Below are 20642 nucleotides of genomic sequence, written 5' to 3'. Positions count from 1 at the left end.
AATCACATAAGGTAATGACTATAAAAGCACTTTGGAGGGGTGTCTGGGTGTCTCAGTCGGTTAAGCATCCAACTTTGGCTCAGGTCATGATCTCACGGTTCATGGGTTCAAGCTACGCGTCGGGCTCTGTGCTGACAGCTCAAAGCCTGGAGCCTGCTATGGACTCTGTGTCTCCCTCGCTCTCTTTGCTCCTCCTCGACTCATGCTCTGTCTCTGTCTCTCAAAAATAAATATTGAAAAAAAATTTTGATAAAAATAAATAAATAAAAGCACTTTGGAAATTATAAACTTACACAAACATAAGTAGCAAAATAATTTTATTATGACTTCAAAGAAACTGCGCTGTAAAATAAGCTGTTTTCTGTGCTTAGGTATTGCATTATAATGCTTGATTTTTAATTCTTCAGAATTTACTCAGAAAAAAATAATTTTAATCAAACGCATTTCATTGTGTCTTTTTGTGCAAAGCCCTCTAACAAAGCTCAGCCTGGAATACAAAAGTGAATAGAATACCTACAGTCCTGCCATTAAATATATTGCCCCCTGAGGTGAACTCGTGCTATTTAGCGACTGAATTTTTTCAAGGCAGTTACAAGTTTATTCAAAGGTTTTATAGGGGGAAAAAACATATTTTTCAGTGTTTGAGGAAAGTGAATAGTTCTTTCAGATATGACAGGATTAATCCACAAAATAAATACCAGTAGCAGTTAAGAACCTCTGTGTGTGTGTGTGTGTGTGTGTGTGTGTGTGCGCGCGCGCGCACGCTGTGTTATGTTGTGTTGTGTTAATTATTACTACTGCCTCAATGTTCAAAACAAATAGCAGTGGAAAAGCCCAGAAGTATCTTTGTATACCTATATATCTTATAATGAATTGAAAAATTATGGGACATTTAGATGGGCTTGGTGTTGAACTGCAGATATCAGTTGTACGTATATATTAGGTGAAGAATGTGTTTCTGTGGTTCTGGTGGTCATACCCAAAGAAAGAAAGATATCAGTGGAAAGAGAGAGAGAGATCAGTGGAAAGTGTTACAATGATCAAGGGTAAAGAAAGATTTTGAGGTTAGACCAAAACTATGCATTTATTCAATGTGAAAAGATAAAGGAGAAATGAAATAAAAAGTGTAATTTTCCTGCCTAATTTCAGGAACTTAAAATTTGGGACATTTTACAGAAACTGCATTAGGCAGCTTGAGTACAGCTATGGAAATGCTTCTTTTTGTGATTGAAAAGCCCCAAAGTGAACCATATTTGGGTACAGGATAAGACTATATAAATCAGTTCAGAAAAGGTGACAAGATCCAAGGAGGTTAAATAGACCTGTTGACCCAGTCGGTGTTGCCTACTGGAAACACAGGCTAACAATACTTTTGTGCTTTTGTGCTTTCCAGCAAAGCATCCTCTTCATCCATCAGAGCACATTAGACCCCAGGTGGAGGTGTTGAATTCCTGTTCATCCACCTCCTCTCTAAGTTTGTCCCAGGGTCTCGCGAGGCAGCCTATTTCTGTGACACTTTGTTTTTTCCTCTTGTAGATCATTTACTTCAGGGTATAGTATGCCTGCTTAACACACTAGCCTGAGAGCCCCTTCCTCAAGGCCAGGAATCATACCTGTTTTCTCAGAAGTTCCCACCTAGTACCTGGCAAGAAGTAGGAATGTTCACTAAAGGGTTTGGTTATTTTCCAACCTGATAGGGTTCAGGTTCTTTTCTAGCCTCCATATCCATGCATAAACCACACGTAGCTTCTTGTTGACATCTTGTTGACATTTCTCCTATGTCTCCACATACAGCCAATTCATGTAGTAAGTCAGGAAGAACATAGACTTCAGAGCCAGACATACTGGGGTTGAATCGTGGTTCTCCCACTTCCTCGACTTCTCTGAACCTCTGTTCCCCATCTAGAAAGGTCAGGTAATATATATCTACCTTACTGCCTTGTCCTGAAGATGTGCCCAGCACAGAATAGACACTCAAGAATTGGGAGCCGCTGTTATTATTTTGTTTCTTTAGAACTTAATTCAGTGCATACTTTGTGGGTGTTCTAAAATGAATCAAATGTAGACCTACTTTAAGGACCTGACAGCACAAAAGAGTGAACGAGTGCACACATAAGGTAACCCAAACAGATATTACATGGAAGCCTGGGAGTTCACAGACCAACAAGTGATACAGCCCTGGTCTGGTACAGCCAGAATTGCTTCCCAGTGGTTAGACTTGCCCTCTTGGTATTCACTAGATAAAAGGTTGTTTTATTTTATTTTTTTAAATTTCTTTATTTGTTTTTGACAGCGTGAGCAGGGGAGGGGCAGAGAGAGAGGGAGACACACAATCCAAAGCAGGTTCCAGGGTCCGAGCTGTCAGCACAGAAACCGATATGGGGCTCAAACTCGTGAACTGCGAGATCATGCCATGAGCCAAAGTCGGACACTTAACCAACTGAGCCACCCAAGTGTCCCATGTATTTTGAATATTTTTTATAACGTTTATTCATTTTTGAGAGACAGAAAGAGACAGAGCACAAGTAGAGGGAGGTGCAGAGAGAGAGGGAGACACACAATCCGAAGCAGGCTCCAGGATCTGAGCTGTCAGCACAGAGCCTGACGCGGGGCTCGAGCCCACAAACTGTGAGATCATGACCTGAGCTGAAGTCAAATGCCTATCCAGCTGAGCCACACAGGCACCTTAAGGTTCTTTTATTTTAATCTTAGAGTATTAATAAACTGCCACCTAGATGATGTATCTGCATAAATGATACTGGCGGAAACAGTAGAAACTAGGTAAGATTCCACTAAGATAACTGAATGAAAGTGATAATTAGGTTTCTGTGGTATCTGTTGAATTTTTTTAGTATACAAACATTTCGTTGGTATTTTTGTTATTGCAGTTTGGTGAGTCCGGAAGTTTAGAACTGGCTTTAGTAACTTCATAAACCTGGTATCCTTGAACTCTGCTATTGACGATGTGCAGGGGTCAGGGGCTCAGTGGGACATTTGGAACTAATTCCTTCATATCATCTCTTGTTTTACAAGGCTTTCAGTAAGGGATGATGAGAGAGCTGCCTTTGAACTAATTTCCAGAGTTGTTTTTTTTTTTCCCCCTACTCAGAACAAAGTAAAGGTCTGAGAAGAACAGGTAGAAGGAAATGGATTTGGTTAATGCCTTTTCAGAAACAGCAAGGGAAATGAGGACTGATTTGTGCCTTGTACCTTTTTTTTATCCTCCTTGATACCCCCTCAGTGCTTTTAGTTGAAGAATACCAAGAGACTCGTAGGCATAATCGTTCAAAATTTAAAAGTATCCACACACAGTCCCTTCAATAGGCAAATGGTCAAACTGTGGTACATCCATGCAGCAGAATACTGCCCAACAATAAAAAGAATTAAACTATTGATACACACAGCAACCTGCATGAATCTCCAGAGATCTATGCTGGGTCAAGAAAGCCAATCTCAAAAGATTGCATACCATATGGTTCCATTTATATAGCATCCTCAAAATGAGAAAATTACAGAAATGGAGAACAGGTTAGTTAGTCACCAGGGGTTGGGAAGGGATAGGATAGGAGGAAATGAGAGTGGCTGTAGAAGGGCAAAATGAAGGGTCCCTTTGGTGATGAAAATGCACTGTAGCTTGACTGTCAGTGTCATTGTCGCAGTTGTGATGTTGTGTGGCAGTTTTGCAAGATGTTCTCATTTGGGGGAACCGGGTAAAGGGTACATGAGATCTCTCTTTATTATTTCTTACAACTGCACATGAATCTACAATTATCTCAAAAAGTCAAATTTGTAAAAAAAAAAAAAAATACCCACAGTAATTTCCACGTGGATAACCACTTGATTTGTGGCTTACACCCCAAGTCTTTACCATAATTAAATCATACTGCAAAAAGCAGTTGCTTAGATAGCAACTTTTTTCCATTGTAGAAAACTTGGAACATATGGACAAGAACAGAATGAAGTATAAATAGGAAAGTAAAGATCAGTGGTGTTACACTTTTGGTGTATTTCATTCTGTTTTTTTCCTGAGCTGTATATGTATTTTTTTCAGTCATAGTCGGGAATATGCAAGTTTTTGTGGTTTTGCATTCTGCTTTCTTGAATTTCAGATCATTGAGGATTTCTCTATGTCTTTAAATTCTTCAAAGTAATTTCCATGTGGCTATATATTGCATTCTGTGGATGTTCTATACTTTATTTGATCATTCTGAATTATTTGATATTTTCTATGATAAATATCCTCATTCATAAATCTTTTTTGCATTTTCCTATTTTTTTCCTTAAGGTAGTTTTTTTGGAAATGGAATTACTAAGTCCAAGTACAAAAGCATTTTTAAGGCTCTTTGAAATATGTTACCACATTGCTTCCTGGGAAAGTGATACTAATTTACATTCTCACCAATAAGTGCGTGCAATTGGATGAGGTCCAAGGCCAAAAGTAATTAGAAACAGCATAGAATTCCAGAACAGAAAGATTCAAGACTTTTTATCATGATCTAAAGCAGAATTTCTCACCCTCAGCACTACTGACATTTTGGGCTGCATAATACTTCTTTCTCATGAAGGGCTGTCCTGAGTATCGTAGGATGTTTAATAGCATCCCAGGCCTCTACGCAGTAGATGATAATAGCACAAACTGTCTCCCTACCACCGCCATAGTTGTGACAACAGAAATGTCTCCAGACTACCAGATGTCCCCATGGGGGGCAAAATCGCCACTGGTTGAAAACTGATCCAAGACTTATATATGCAGTGAGGCACTTAACTGTTAGAATTTCTCAAACACTGTGTACACGAATGTTGTGAAGCTAGCCTCTTAGGGTTCTTTCTCTGGAGTAGGTATCTGCATACTGTCTGCAGAGGAAAATAATCATTTCTTTGAGGCTGTGTAAGTGACTTTGTTACTCCCCAGTATATATCTTTCCCTACTGAAGCCTCTCTGGATTCCAGGTTATAAGAAGGAATTTTAAAGAAAGTGATCACACTACCATTTCCTTTGCCCTGCAGAAATGATTTGCCCTAATATTTAATAAGGTATTTGGAAGTGTCAGTCAATATGCTCAGCCTTTGTCTTTGTCTTTTGAATAAAAAGGGCCTAACAGATTGAGAACAACTTGATTCTCTTGACTTTGTATGGAAAGGAAGGAGAAAGGATGCATTGGGATTTTTACTAACTTAAGTTTCAGCCTTAAAAATCCTAATAAGCTTGTTTTACTGAGCAGGAGCACCTAGTCGAAGGCTTGTCCCTCAGATTTACAGCTGGCTTTGCCTTCGGTTCTTGATGGAATATACCTGTAAGAAAGGCTCGCCTGTGTTATTTCTGTAATATTTTAAAACATCATATGGTCAAGGAAAGGACACCCTCTTCCTAATGTATAACTTGCTGCACCCAGATCTTCCAGTAACTCAGTTATAGTTAATGCATTTCCTTAATGCAAGTAAGACCAGCTTCAATGTACATACTTTGAAAAATGAGAAGCACACAAATACATTGTCGCAAACAGAAACTCACTGAAAATACTCTATCCTTAAGCAATATGAAGCTCATTGAAGACTATTGAGTACAGACATGAACCTTTGAAGTTCTTTTTGTTGGTACATTGTTCTGAAGTGCAAGATCTGGGTTACAAAGGTTGGTTTGACATTGACTTTCTGTACTGGCTGTTTCCTGTTTGTTTCCCTTAGGAGCAGTCTCACAGGTGCTGGACAGCTTGGAAGAAATTCACGCACTTACAGACTGCAGTGAAAAGGACTTAGATTTTCTACACAGTGTTTTCCAGGATCAGCATCTTCACACACTACTAGATGTAAGTCTATCTCTTTTTTTAATTTATTTATTTTTAGCATACCTTTTTTACTTTACATGAATTTCCAGGCATCCATCCTAACAGTCCATTTTCAGTTGCCTTCAGTCTGTGAGAAATGTGGGAAATCATCCATTATAGATTCATAACTGAAATAAAGTATATATAGTACAAAGGTAAGTCACCATGAAAAGACTTATATAAGTCTATGTATGTATGTTGTGTGTGTGTGTGTGTGTTTCTCTTAGGGGAATCTGCTGATCTTAGCTGTGCTTACTTTTTGTTGCTCTAAAGATGTTTTAAAACATCATACCTGAAGCATGAGTATAAGAGAGAGAAAAGTAAACCAGATACTGTGTAATGGACTAATTCACACACACACATTTCATATTTAACATTGCTGGTTTTTATGGACTCAGTCTTCTCCTTAAAAACATAAGAATATATGCTATCATTAAATACGACAGGCTCCACTGACAGCAGATTGAGATACAAAGAAAAATCAGAAGCTGGGAGTTCACATCTGCCTTTATTTCAGTCACATTTTAAGTAACATGCCTTTCTTAGATAACTTGGTTGCCTTCAGCAGTGCAAACTTTCTTAGTACATATTAGTCTGCTAGTACGTGTTAGTCTTTTTTTACACAAAAAACCTTCCGTATTAAAAGAATGTTACTTGCTTTGCGGTGCCTAGCGCTTCTTGGTGCTGATTAATCCACCATAGGGCACAAATTATTCTAAAGCAACATTCCCCAGGATGTATTCTATAGCACATTGCTCTGGGAGAGAGTGATTGGCCTTGCCATGGAGGGGGAAGGGGGTAGATCTTAAATGTACTGGTTAAATTATTTATCGATTAAGTAAGTTAGGGAAATGCTACATTCTTTATGCTTATATAGGTTCACAGTGGATATTAGTACTTTTTTACTGGTTTTGTTTTTTGTTTTGTTTTTTTTTTTTTTTTTTTTGAGAGAGAGACAGACAGAGAGCAAGGGAGGGGCAGAGAAGGGGGGGGACAGAGGATCCAAAGCGGGCTCCGCACTGACAGCAGAGGGCCCGAGGCAGGGCTGCAACTCACGAACTGTGAGGTCATGACCTGAGCTGAAGTCAGACACTTACGACTGAGCCACCCAGGCACACTGGATATTAGTATATTAACAGCTCTGAGATGCCCTGTAGCAAAGAAACCTGAGGGACTCTAATAGCATTTCTGAAACTAATTTGGGTGTAGAACTTGTATTCACAGCCCTGTCAAGTTGACGAGGACCAGTTTGGGAAAGCTAAGCCTATGAGTGTTGCATACGTTCCAAGTTCACGCTGAGTGCAGTCATAGGTAACCTACAGTTACTTCTTTGCATAAATGCAGTCAAATCAAATTAATTACCAAATTTTAAAAATTAGTTTGGCTTTTTTACATAGTGTCTGTCTTAATCAGGCCTGACTGACTGCCATAGCACGCAATCCTAAAATTTGAGTGCCTTAACAGGATAAAAGTTTATTTCTTGCTCACATCAGAGTCCAGTGCAGGTAGATTGGGGGTGGGAGTGGGGAATATCTGCCACACAGTCATCCAGGGATCCAGGCCTCTTCCATTGTGTGGTTCTGCTATCTCCCAGGGTTTTGGAATCTTCCACTGAATCATTTGCACCCAGCAGCAGATGAACAAAAATGGAGAATTTTGCAGAGTCATGGTTGGAAATGGGCTGTATCACTTTTGCCCACATTTCAATGGCAAGTACTTGTTACATGCCTACCTAGCTACAAGAGAGCCGGGGAATATAGTTTTAACATGCACTAAGTAAAATAAGCCAGACAGGGAAATACAGATACTGCATGGTATCACTTATACATGGAATCTTTAAAACAAAAAAGTGAAACTCCTAGAAATGCAGAATGATGGTTGCCCCGTGCTGGGGTGGAGGTGTGGGAAATGGGAGAGAGGTTGGTAAAAGGGTACAGACTTTCACTTATATGATGAATAAAGTCTGATGCATAACATGGTGACTGTAGTTGATAGACTGTATTGTATTATGAAATTTGCTAAGAGAGTAGAACTTAAGTGTTCTCACAAGAAAAAAAAAGTTAGGGGCTCCTGGGTGGCTCAATTGGTTAAGTGACTCTTGGTTTCGGCTCAGGTCATGATGTCACAGTTCGTGAGATCAAGTCCCGTGTTGGGCTCTGTGCTGATAGTGCAGAGCCTTATGGGGATATTCATTCTCTCTCTCTCTCTCTCTCTCTCCCTCCCTCCCTCCCTCCCTGTCTCTCTCTATCTCAAAGTAAATAAGTAAACATTTTTTTAAGTTTAATATGTGAGGTGAAGAATGTGTTGATTAACTTGATTGTGGGAATCATATCACGTTGTACACTTTAAATATATTACTCAATTGTACTCCAATAAAGCTAAGAAATGTACTCAGGAGGATAAAGAAATGGGTCTTCTCTTTAGCATAATTTACCTTAGGTAATTTGAGGACATGTCAGATTAAGTTTAATTACAAATAACTGTCACTTTCCTCGGGCACCAGAAAGCCTTTGAAATGCATTCTGTTTTGTGGAGTGCTCTTGACATTGCTGCCACCGCTGCTTAGCATTCCATTTTCTTCTTCATCGTCACCATCATCATAGTTGTCATTATTGTTTTGTGTCATGTCAATTAGAGTTTGACCTCTGTTCATTGGCTAAATATCTCCTGTCATCTATCATTGCTTCCTGCAATGCAGAAGGTTTTCACAATAGTGAATTCCCTGCAGAAGTTCTGCCCTTTACTAGATCTAGCAAGTGGGATTTTTTTTCATGTTTATTTATTTTTGAGAGAGACAGAGATACAAAGCACAAGCAAGGAAGGGGCAGAGAGAGAGACAGAGAACCCAAAGCAGGCTCCAGGTTCTAAGCTGTCACCACAGAGCCCGATGTGGGGCTTGGACCCATGAACCACGAGATCATGACCTGAGCTGAGGTCAGATGCTTTAACTGACTAAGCCACCCAGGTGCCCCACAAGTGGGATATTTGAAAGAAGCTGCAGCAACGCATGGAGATTTGGTTTATTTCAATGTAGTCAGTGGTTAGGTCATTGCTAAGATCTACGGATCTGAAAGATCAAGGGCTTTTTGTCATTTAAGGCTCAGAGAGGCCCAAACTGTTTTTCAGGGTGGTTTTTTTCTGACTAGTGTAACAAAGCATCTGAGCACAGCCAGCTGGAGACTGCAGGGGAAATGCAAGGACATCACTAGTTTCTACAAGGAGGGGCAGATACTCGGACACAAACGGGACTTTGGAACTGAGCCAGGCCACCACTTACTGCTCAGTGCTAAGCTTTTCAGACCTCACTGAAAACGTGTGTTTTGAATAACTGCTGCGTTCTTGGGTAGACATTGTAGCAGCTTCAGAAGAGACTCCTCGATTTTCGTGAGGAAAAACACACTTAAAGTTCCTTTGGATTCTTATGAATTATAAAGTTAAGAAAGTGTGTATAGTATCAGCACCTGCCCTGTCAGTGCATGTCAATTTGAAAAGGAGCGAGTGGACTGACCAGTAAAAAGACACCATGTCTGCAGGATTTTGCGGACAAGCACTACACACGAATCTCAAAACCCCCTGAAATGACTTCACTGTAAGGCCATTCCCTGGGCAGTGCTGGGTTCTGAAGATCCAGACTGGCTCCTCCTTCAATGAGAAGCTTAATTGTCATGAATGACCTGAGCCATCATTAGAATGTGCCCTCATGATCTCCAGCCCATAAATATGGGTCATTAAGCCCTTGTCTCAGACTGTGTTTCGGTAATATAATCAATGAAGTTTTCAAGTAGCTGCCATACAGAGAAGTCTAACCATTGAAACCGTTTTTAACACTTAAGTGCTTACGCAAAAAGGAACGTGGCATGACCAACCCTTGAGAAAAAGCTTTTCAAATTTTGACCATTCATTGCTCTTCCTTCTAATAATGTTCCATAGCCTGTGCTTGGATGGGAATTGTTGTTTTACAGAGTCAACACTGATTCCATTTTTAAGGATTCCAAGTAGTGACACCTAGTGGCATACTTTTGTGGCCCATGGATTGATTGTCACTTAACCCCACTGAGCCATTTTATAAAATATCTTTATTTTATTTAAATAATTCCTGTTAACTCAACAACACTCTAAGCAGCTAAGTTTGAGGTCATAATTTTTAAGCTGACAAAAAGAGGATTAAGTTCCTACAAGATCATCTAGGACTTCATTTTTTCTAGTCATGCCTTTTGTTTTTTTTTAAGTTTATTTGAGAGATAGACAGTAAGCAGGGGAAGGACAGGGAGAGGGAGACAGAATCCCAAGCAGGCTCTGCGCTGCCAGCACAGAGCCAGATGTGGGGCTCGAACTCAAGAACCACAAGATCATGACCTGAGCTGAAGTCAAGAGTCTGACGCTTGACCGGCTGAGCCACCCAGGCACCCCCTAGTCATGCCTTTAAAATAGTAAGCTGAACATGCAAAAGAAATATTATTAGAATTTGGAGGAAACAAAACATCTGTTGTGTTGAAAGAATTTATATTAAAACAAAAGGAGAAATACTGTGGTTGCACTAAAAGGGGAAATGCGTTATGATTTGAACTCTAGTAAAACACCTCTAGTTTAATCTGTAGTGAGAAATGAAAAAAAAGAAAAAGAAACCGATCCAGAAATTTCTAAATGTTTGCTCCCCAACCAGTTCTACCTGGCACATATATACTACTCCTCACTTTGTGGGGAGAACTAAAGAGGCTTGACGAGGAACGGTGTTTGGTCTAGCTTGGTCCATATGTCTGTTCTCACAAATTAAAAGCACCGGTGCAGAGATGCTCTGTGTATAAAATATGCAGATCAGTTTCAGTAAAATGTATTTTGGCACACGTATGAGCTTGCTGAGGCTGCCACAACGAAGTGTCACGACCTGGGTGGCTTCAAATAACAGTCTGGGAGGCCAGAAGTCCTAAATCAAGCCATCAGCAGGGCCATGCTCCCTCCAAAAGCTTCAAGGAAGACTCCTTCCATACCTCTTTGAGCTTCTGGTAGTTGCCTACAATCCCTGGGGTTCCTTGGCTTGTAGATGCACCCCTCCAGTCCCAGCCTCCGACTGCCCATGGCATTTTTCTCTATGTGCCTGTGACTCTGTGATGACCTTTTTATAAAGACACCGGTCATTGGGGCGCCTGGGTGGCGCAGTCGGTTAAGCGTCCGACTTCAGCCAGGTCACGATCTCGCGGTCCGTGAGTTCGAGCCCCGCGTCAGGCTCTGGGCTGATGGCTCAGAGCCTGGAGCCTGTTTCCGATTCTGTGTCTCCCTCTCTCTCTGCCCCTCCCCCGTTCATGCTCTGTCTCTCTCTGTCCCAAAAATAAATAAACGTTGAAAAAAAAAAAATTAAAAAAAAAAAAAAAGACATCGGTCATTGAATTTAGGGCCTGTCCTAATCCAGTATGACCCCATCTTAATTAAATCTTCAAAGACCCTATTTCCAAAATAAGGTCACGTTGTGAGGCTCCACATAGACATGAATTTTGAGGGGAGAGTAGTCTGCCCAGTACCACCTGGAAACCTGATTTTGCCCTGAATTGATTCTTCAGGTGTGAATGTAAGTTACACAGATTTAATATAAAATAATGAAATGTTACCCCATCATTCTTTCAGTGAGCTTGCTTGGGAATTGGTGTTAGGGTGTACTTCTGCCTCTTAATGATATTTTGAGTTAGTTTTGGCTTGCCACTTGTATGTGATACGTTGGATTGTCAGATGACAGATGCGTTTTTGGACTGAAAAATCAAGAGTTTTTTTTTCAGTTAAAAAGCCTTTTGCAAGTGTTATTTGCTGGTGATTCGCAGTCTTCTCAATTTTTTGTAGAAATTTTGCTATTACAGAATAAATGTTTACTTTGTAAGTCAACAATGTCATAAAACATTGTTAAATGACACATTTATCTCTCTCTGCCAAACTTTGACAACTAGTTTTAAACATTCACCCACCATCTGTCATACCTCTGAACAGCTGTTAACATTCGTTATAGACTGCTGTTTCCATAGTAAATGTGATGCCCCACCTAATTAAGATTATTTTTGTGGGAAGTCCTAAAATTATGTTCAATTTCTGATTAGATTAATAAAACTCATTGCAGTGGCAGCTTAATTTAGCACTTTTTATGTTGATTTATATGTAGATTTTTATTATAGATTAACTGGTATTTTAAGATATTACATTAGAAATAAATCCATGTCTGGAATCCTGCATATTTTGTATAACTGACATCTTTATTATAGTTTTTTACTGTTTAGGGAGAGTTAGAGAGGGTTTTTTATCCAGCATTGGAAAACTACAACTGTTGATTTACTATTTTGGTTTTTTGAGATGATATTAAATTAGTAGTCCTATTTGGGAACAGCATATTTTTAGAACTCCAAAGTTTCCTAAAGGGGGAAAAAAATGGAACTTCTGCAGTGATTTGATGTTTTCCAGCAATTTGCGGTTTGAGAAGTAAGTTGATACACTGTTAAGTTTGGATGTTTAAACAGATTACCAGTCAGGAAATGCCAAAGCTAAATTTCCCATGAATTTGTAGTCCAGTCAAGTTAGACTTAAATGTCTAGAATATTCTGAGCACCTTCAGCAGTTGAACTACTGGGACCTTCTCAGGGTCCCTTCTAGTCTTAAGCATGAGCTTCAGCAAATATGAGAGCAGCCAGGTGGCGGGCCAGTGGTGTCACCTTTGTGCTACTTTGCCTCCTGGGGCCTGGAGACTGAAGCACACTGCTGCTCACTTGGGGAAAAGGGGTCTCTCATTCCACTGTTTCTGACTGGATGGGCAAAACTCCTGTGCCTGTTTCTATCAGCGTACCCACGTATTAGCGTCAGTAGAAAATTACCCCATGAGGGGTGCCTGGGTGGCTCAGTCAGTTGAGCGTCCGACTTCGGCTCAGGTCATGATCTCGCGGTCTGTGAGTTCGAGCCCCACTTCGGGCTCTGTGTTGACAGCCTGGAGCCTGCTTCGGATTCTGTGTCTCCCTCTCTCCCTGCCCCTCCCCCGCTCACGCTCTGTCTCTCTCTCAAAAATAAATAGACATTTTTTAATTTTTTTTTTTAACGTTTATTTATTTTTGAGACAGAGAGAGACAGAGCATGAACGGGGGAGGGGCAGAGAGAGAGGGAGACACAGAATCGGAAACAGGCTCCAGGCTCTGAGCCATCAGCCCAGAGCCTGACGCGGGGCTCGAACTCACGGACCGCGAGATCGTGACCTGGCTGAAGTCGGACGCTTAACCGACTGCGCCACCCAGGCGCCCCAATAGACATTTTTTAAAAAATTAATAAAAAAAAAAGAAAATTGCCCCATGCAACAAAGTCCCTGGGGTAAAGAGAGCTAGAAATAGCATATATCCTGAATATTTTCAAAGTAGTTTTTCTTCATTCTTAATGAAGTTACCCACAAACTTAGCAAAAAAAAAAAAAAAAAAGGCTACTAAGTATATGGTCATTCATTAAGCAGCAGTAGAAAACGAATACAAGCAGAAACAAAGCAAGGTTTGTCTGCTCTTAACCATTTCTATTCAACATTGTACTGGAGGTCCTGGCCAGTGCAGTAAAAAAGCAAGAAAAAAAAATTCAAGGCATGCAGATAAGAAAGGAAGAAGTAAAACCATCTTCTCACAGAGATATATTCTTGTATGTAGAAAATCCTAAGGAATCCACACAAAAAATCCACTAGAACCAATAAGCAAGTTTAGCAAGAATGCGGGGTATAAGATCAATATACCAAAATTAACTGCATTTCTACATACAAGCAGCAAATCATGTGAAAGTAAAAGTAAAGAAATACAATACCATCAAAAAGAATAAAATAGCGAATTGAGCAAAAGTATAAGAGGACTCATACACTGAAAACTACAAATGTTGCTGAAAGAAAGTAAAGAAGGTCTCAATAAATGGAGATAAAGAGATTGATTGTTGGATTGGAAAACAGTATCGTTAAGGTGGCAATTTTCCCCATATCAATCTATAGATTCAAGACAGTCCTTGTCAACATCTCAGCAGAATTTTTTGTTTTTGGTAGAAGTTGACATGCTGATCCTAAAATTTATATGGAAATGTCAAAACAGTTTTGAAAAAAAAAAAAGAAGCTCAAAGTTAGGAGACTGATTTCAACGCTTACTACAAAGCTACTGTAATGCAAATAGTACAGTATTGGTGCAAGGATAGACTTACAGATCAGTTGAACAGAACAGAGTTCATAAATGAACCTTCCCATTCATGGTCAGTTGATTTTTCAGCAAAAGTGCCCGGGCAATTTAGTGAGTAATGAATAAATGATTTGTTGTTTGTGGGTTTTTTGGGTTTTTTTTTTAATGTTTATTTTTCTTTGAGACAGAGGGGGCGGGGTGGAGGGAGACACAGAATCCGAAGCAGGCTCCAGGCTCTGAGCTGTGAGCACAGAGCCCAACACGGCTCGAACTCACAAGCCATGAGATCATGACCTGAGCCAAAGTCAGACACTTAACTGACTGAGCCACCCAGGTGCCCCTGTTATGTTTTGTTTTGTGTTTTGTTTTGTTTTGTTTTGTTTTGTTTTAACATGGTGCTAAAGCAGTGGGATATCCATATGCAAAGAAATTAACTTAGACCCTTAACCTCACATCCCACACAAAAAATTACTACAAGATGGATCATAGATTCATTTTAAGCTTAAAATAAAATTACTTTAAAGAAAATGTAGGAGTACATCTTCATTAGCTTGGGTTAGTCAAAGAGTTCTTAGATATAACACAAGGGAACTCTTGGGGATGAAGGAAATGTTCTACAACTGGGTTGAGTTGATGGTTGTACAACCGTATAGATTTACTAAGAATCCTCAAACTATACATGTACAATGGGCAAACTGTGCAGTTTGTAAATGAAAAAGCTTTTCTTTTAAGTTTACTTATTTTGAGAAAAAGAGAGCACGTGCACATGAGCAGGGGAGGGGGAGAGAGAGAGAGAGATGGAGAGAGAGAGAATCCCAAGCAGGCTCCACACTGTCAGCACAGAGCCTGTGCTCTAACCCATGAACTCTCACGATCATGACCTGAGCCAAGATCAAGAGTCGGACATTTAATCAACTGAGCCACCTAGGCGCCCCCCGCCCCCGGCCAATAAAGCTTTTAAAAATAATAAATGAGAAAGAATTCCCTTTTATTTAAAAAAAAATCTATTTTACTGCTTTTATATATTATTTTAAGGTTAGGCACTGTTGGAAGTTCCTTCCATGTGCTGTGGGTTACAGTGTAACTATGTCATTTGTAATCCATTGTTCCCACTATGACACCACTTTCCAGTGTCTCCTGGATTTGTCTCTGTGTCCTGGCACCAGTCCAGCAAAACCAGACTGCCCTCAGCAGTGCCCAAAGCCCACTAAGGGGGGGAGGGGGTCATCCTTGTAGGTTTCACAGGGTCATCACACTGATTTCCTCCTTTCAATATTTCACTTTATGGCTAAGAATTTACCACTTATTGACTTAAAAATGCTAAATTTGTTTTTCTGTCCTAAGAACTGTCTTCTTAACCAACGTGTAGTTGTGCCTCATGAAAGAAGTCCAGATTATCTTTTTTATTTAAAAACATTATGAATCACATGATTTTATATACTTTTCAATAAGAGGGGGTACCTTCTTAGAGCAACATGTTTTAGTTATTCATTTCTTCTACATGCAAATACATATTCGTCATTTCCCAGAGTTCACAGCCTTTTAACAGATTTGACATAATAGCAATTTTTTGTCCTTTTACTGTGGTAAAATATAACATGAAATTTACCATTTTAACCATTTTTTAAAATGTTTCTTTATTTTGAGAGAGATAGTGTGAGCATGGGAGGGGCAGAGAGAGAGAGGGTGAGAGACTTCCAAGCAGGCTCCTCACTGATAGCGGGGCTTGAACCCACAAACCGTGAGATCATGACCTGAACTGAAATCAGGAGTTGAACACTTAACTGACAGAGCCACGTGGGCACCCCCATTTTAACCATTTTTTAAGGTTCAGCTCAGTGACATTAGGTAGATTCACACTGTTGTGCAGCCATCCCCACCATCCATCTCCACAACTCTTTTCAGCTTCTGCAACTGAAACCCTGTACCTGTTAAACAGCAACTCACCATTTCGTCCTCCCCCTAGCCGCTGGTAGCCGCCATTCTACTTTCTGTCTCGATGAATATGACTAGTGTAGACATCTCATGTAATCATACCATATCTATTGTCTTGTGACTGGCTCATTTCACGTAATGTAGTATCCTCAAGGTTCATCCATGCTGTAGCATGTATCACAATCTCCTTCCTTTTAAAAGCTGAAATAGTCAACCCTCTTCCCCCCAACTCTGGTCCCTGGCAACCACTAATCGATTTCTGTTCCAATAGTTTTAACTTTTCCAAAATGTCGTATAAATGGAATCAAACACTGTAGCCTTTTGAGGCAGTCTTTTTGCACTTAACATTATGCCTTGATATTCATTCACTTTGTTGCAAGGATAATCATTTCCTTTTGATGAAGATGTTTTGAGAGTATCTGAGCAAGAGAAAAGAGAGAGAGAGAGAGAGAGAGAGAGAGAGAAGGAAGAAAAATAGAACAATGGTTTTGAGGAGTACTGTGATATTGATCAAGAATCAGGTATTTGAGGCGAACCTGGGTGGCTCAATTGGTTAAGCTCCAACTTTTGATTTTTGGCTCAGGTCATGATCTCACAGTTGGTGAGATCCAGTCCTGTGTTGGGCTCTACACTGAGGTTGTGGAGCCTGCTTAGGATTCTCTCTCTCCTTCTCTCTGCTCCTCCCCCACTAGAGCACACTCTTTCTCTCCCTCTCTCTCTCTCAAAATAAATAAACTAAAAAAAAAAAAAAATCAGGTATTTGAGAACTGCTCCATTTTATGTATACACCACATTTTGTTTATCCATTCATCCAGTATCAGTGTTTTATGGTAGACAATTCTATAACAGGAAAAACCAAATTTTCAAAATAAAGCTATCCAGTAGTAAGGAATTCAGCCTCAGTTCCATCCCTAAGCAGTTGCTCTATGCAGGCTCCAAGTTAGCTCCTATGTTCTACATCTTTGTGAAGAGGACTGTGATTTTCACTGAAAGCATGATTAACTACAGGAATCTCTCTAGTTCCCTTATTTGTTCAAATGAATTACTTTCTTAAACCAGGGATTGGAATTTACTCTGAAATTCCAAGAATAATGAATCAGCTTGTCCCTGGTCCCAGTGTTTCCCATTCTCTTTTTATGGCACCACGGTCAACTTTACCAGAAGGCAAAGGAATGTTCCAAAAGCCATCAAAATGTAACAAGCACTGATTCTTCTTCATGCTGTTCTCAAGGAAAGGAGGAGTTTTCCCCCAGAAAGGAATGTGGTATGCTCCCTTGAAGAATATTTGTTGGGGTTGGCTTGCAGCATTCATCATAGTTGCTTTCTTCTCTTTGTGACCCTTCACACGTTATCTCATTAAAACCTCTTCTGCCAGATCATTTTGTTCTTTTTTTTTTAATTTTTTAAGTGTTTGTTTATTTTTGAGAGACAGAGACAGAGCAAGTGGGAGAGGGGCAGAGAAAAAGAGGGAGACACAGAATCTGAAGCAGGATCCAGGCTCTGATCTATCAGCACAGAGCCCGACGCAGGGCTCAAACTCACAAACCATGAGATCATGACTTGAGCCGAAGTCAGACACTTAACCAGCTGAAACACCCAGGCGCCCCGTTTGTTCTCTTTTAACTTGCCACAACGGAAATTCATTTTTGCTACACTTTCTTGTACAAATGCTTGGGGCACCTGGATGGCTCAGTCGGCTAACCATCTGACTTCAGCTCAGGTCATGATCTCACAGTTAGTGGGTTCGAGCCCCACATCAGGCTCTGTGCTGACAGTGTGGAGCCTGCTTGGGATTCTGTCTCTCCCACTGTCTCTGTCCCTCCCCCAGTCATGCTTGCTCTCTCAAAAGTAAATAAATAATAAAAACTTAAAAAAACACACAAATGCTTAGTGCTTACCTATGCAAAGTAAAAGTCACATCATAAGTTAAAAATTGTCTTGCCTCAGTAACTTAATACTATGTGACACACTTGATATAAATGCTTTCTTGTAAAACCACAAATTAATAAGACATTCATTTAGTTTAAATATTTAACTATTATCGTAGATGCTTCAGAGAAGCACATTAGGAAATGAGGTTTCAACACTCTTTTAATGTTGTTAGTAGTTTGTTGTTTTTTTTTAATAGAAAAGAGATTCACATCCTAGTGACATTCCTCACAGGTGGGCAGATGCTTGGATCTGGTATTAAAAAAGTACCCTATTTCAGAAGGCTTGATGAAAAGCAAAATAAAGTAACTGGTTTTTCCTTATGCTTTCTTTTGCTTACTCAAGAATAGGCATGATTTGTTTCTTACAGGGCTTAATTTTAGAGTTCTTTGCCAGCTGAAAAAGGCCGACAGAGCAGTCATGTCAGGTCATCCGAGGCCACTGCTGGAGTTTCTCAGAAAGAGCTGTCAACTGCCCAGAATCTGCCACAGTGGCTTATATTGTTAAGCCACCAAAAAGGAGAGTCTTTTTAGACCGAACTAGGAGATCAAGCAAGTCTTAATTTCCTGGTCTCAAAAATAAATCCCTGTAAGTGTGATGTTGTAATGAATGGGCTTGAAACAAAAGCAGCTCTGAACACAGACAACTGTAACCTAAACCAAACGAGGGCCTCCTTTGGGGGAACTTTCACTATCAAAATCCAGAGTATCTCACATGCCTCTCAAGAACTCTTGAATTGGCCCAGATGAAGTGATTGCTTAGTTTGCTATTTTCTGTCAGAAGAAAACTTGCATAATTGATTGAGTTGCAGTAGCATATTCCCAAGCCAGCTGGGCCCCTTCTTAAGACCTCATCGTGATTCTCTGAAGCTTGATTTAAGCTAACATTTCACTGCTCTACCATTAGGCTAAAGCTTTCCTGGGGCATCTAACTCAAAGGCTTCCAGGAACATTGACCTGAAGACAGCAAGTTTGTGTATGAACTTGAGCAGGAAAAATAGATATTTAGGTCTCAGAAGATTGTTCTTCAATCTCTAATTTCATAAAACCGGCTCCAGTGCTGTAGCTGAATAGCAGTTCCTTATAGTTTAGTAGTAAACCACCTTTCCCTAGCAGTTGGCCAGATTTCATATGTATTTTTTAAGAACTGTTGGCTATTGATAGCTGACCTGGCTGGGTTCACCGAAAAGATGTGACGTTGCAACTTGTTTCAAATCCCCCATCTTCTTCACAGACAATTCACAGAAACGGTAACGAAAGTTCTTAATAAGATAACCTGTTTCCAGAGCAAGTCGTTTCACTTCCCATTATCATTGCACAGTGTGAACTTGTGGGCACTCTCGTTATCTGTTTTACTAGGATCACAGGCACATTTCATTACATATCTTGCGGCTAAATAAATATTTGACACTTGAAAATTTGAATTCCTTTCCAGCAGGGGACTTCTTTGGTCCATCTGAAGTAAGTGGTCAGAGGGGGCTTGCTAATGAACCTCAACAGAGTTCCCTGCAGCTCTACAAACCCATTCATTATTTGGCCCACGTCTGCAGTCTATCTGCAAATGTTAAATCTTCTCTCAGCCAATACACATTCTGGTCCTGAGAATGGGTTTTCTCTGTGCTCAAAAGTTCGTGGGACATATAACCCAGCGATAGTGGTTTTATGCAGTTCTCTGCCAACCGTTCCATTTTTTTACACGTTGATCTTGCTAAATGCTGCACGTAAAGTAGGAGCAAAGCAAACACTTCTATTTGAGAACTAGAAATCTGAAGAGAGTGAGACCTGATGGAATATTGTCTTTAAAAAAAAAAAGGAAACTTGGTTCATTGTGTTGAACATAAATACAAAGTGGCATCTTAACTGATCTCGTCTTTAAGTTTGGAAGTACAGTCTCAGGAGAGTTGAATTGATTATTACCACCAACTTTAGACTGCTCTGTTTAAAATGGCCAATCTCAAATAGAGAATTGTGGCCTCCTAACAGAACTGTGCTTCTACTTTCTTAAGACAGAAAGATGAAGCGCGTCCACATAGTTGTGTGTGGTCATATCTGACCCAGTGCCAGAGAGCAGCCTGTCTGAGACAGTGTGAAACAATCTGTTCCCCTTCCAGCTGTTCACATTTCCTCGTTTTGCTGTGTGTGTGTGTGTGTGTGTGTGTGTGTGTGTTTTAATAAAAAGTGCTGAAGTTGGTAACCTTAACTTCATTGGAAAGAGAAAACAGCAACAGATTTGCTCTTGTTTTCTCTCTAGGGATAATTTATGAACATTCTTCCCTCCCTCTGCCTCGTCCTCTACACCTCAGCTTTACAAATACACGCGATATCTTCGAACTCATGGTTGCTGGAGGGTAGGGGTGGGTGTGGAATGGGTGAAATAGTGACGAGGATCAAGGAGTGCACTTGTGATGAGTGCTTAGCAATGTTCGATCACTGTATTGGTACACCTGAAACTAATATAACACTGTAGGTTAACTGGAATTTTTTAAAAGGGCGGGGGGGGGGGGAGGAAAAAGGGTTCAAAAAATAGGATTCTTAGTATCTTTAAATTTCAGGAAGGCAAATAGCAAAAGGAAATAATATTTTGTCATTCCAATCCACCGTGAACTTAAGCTTCTTGAGCAGGGGTTGGCAAACGACAACCCAAATCCAGGCCAAATCCAGCCAGCCACCTAATTCTGTAAATAAAGTTTTATTGGAACACAGCCATGCCCATTCACCTATGGATTGTTAATGGCTGCCTTTGCATACACAGCTGAGGTTGAGTGGTTGACAGAGCCCTTACCGCCACAAAGCCTGAA

General features: G+C 40.2%; 1 protein-coding gene across 19 annotated transcripts in view; it reads left to right on the top strand.

Annotated features, from left to right (window-relative positions):
- The window catches only part of CASK (calcium/calmodulin dependent serine protein kinase), a 358135-nt gene that overhangs the window by 266052 nt on the left and 71441 nt on the right, over nucleotides 1–20642 (top strand). For all 19 annotated transcript variants that reach the window (XM_045471860.1, XM_045471852.1, XM_045471865.1 and 16 more), the window contains one exon: nucleotides 5686–5807. In XM_045471860.1, coding sequence (XP_045327816.1) covers nucleotides 5686–5807 — 122 coding nt within the window. The remainder of the gene's footprint in view (nucleotides 1–5685; nucleotides 5808–20642) is intronic.

Source organism: Leopardus geoffroyi, chromosome X (assembly GCF_018350155.1).
Source record: "Leopardus geoffroyi isolate Oge1 chromosome X, O.geoffroyi_Oge1_pat1.0, whole genome shotgun sequence".
Taxonomy (NCBI): Eukaryota; Metazoa; Chordata; class Mammalia; order Carnivora; family Felidae; genus Leopardus; species Leopardus geoffroyi.
The sequence above is the reverse complement of the archived record's forward strand: the minus strand, read 5'-3'. Positions and strand labels throughout refer to the sequence as shown.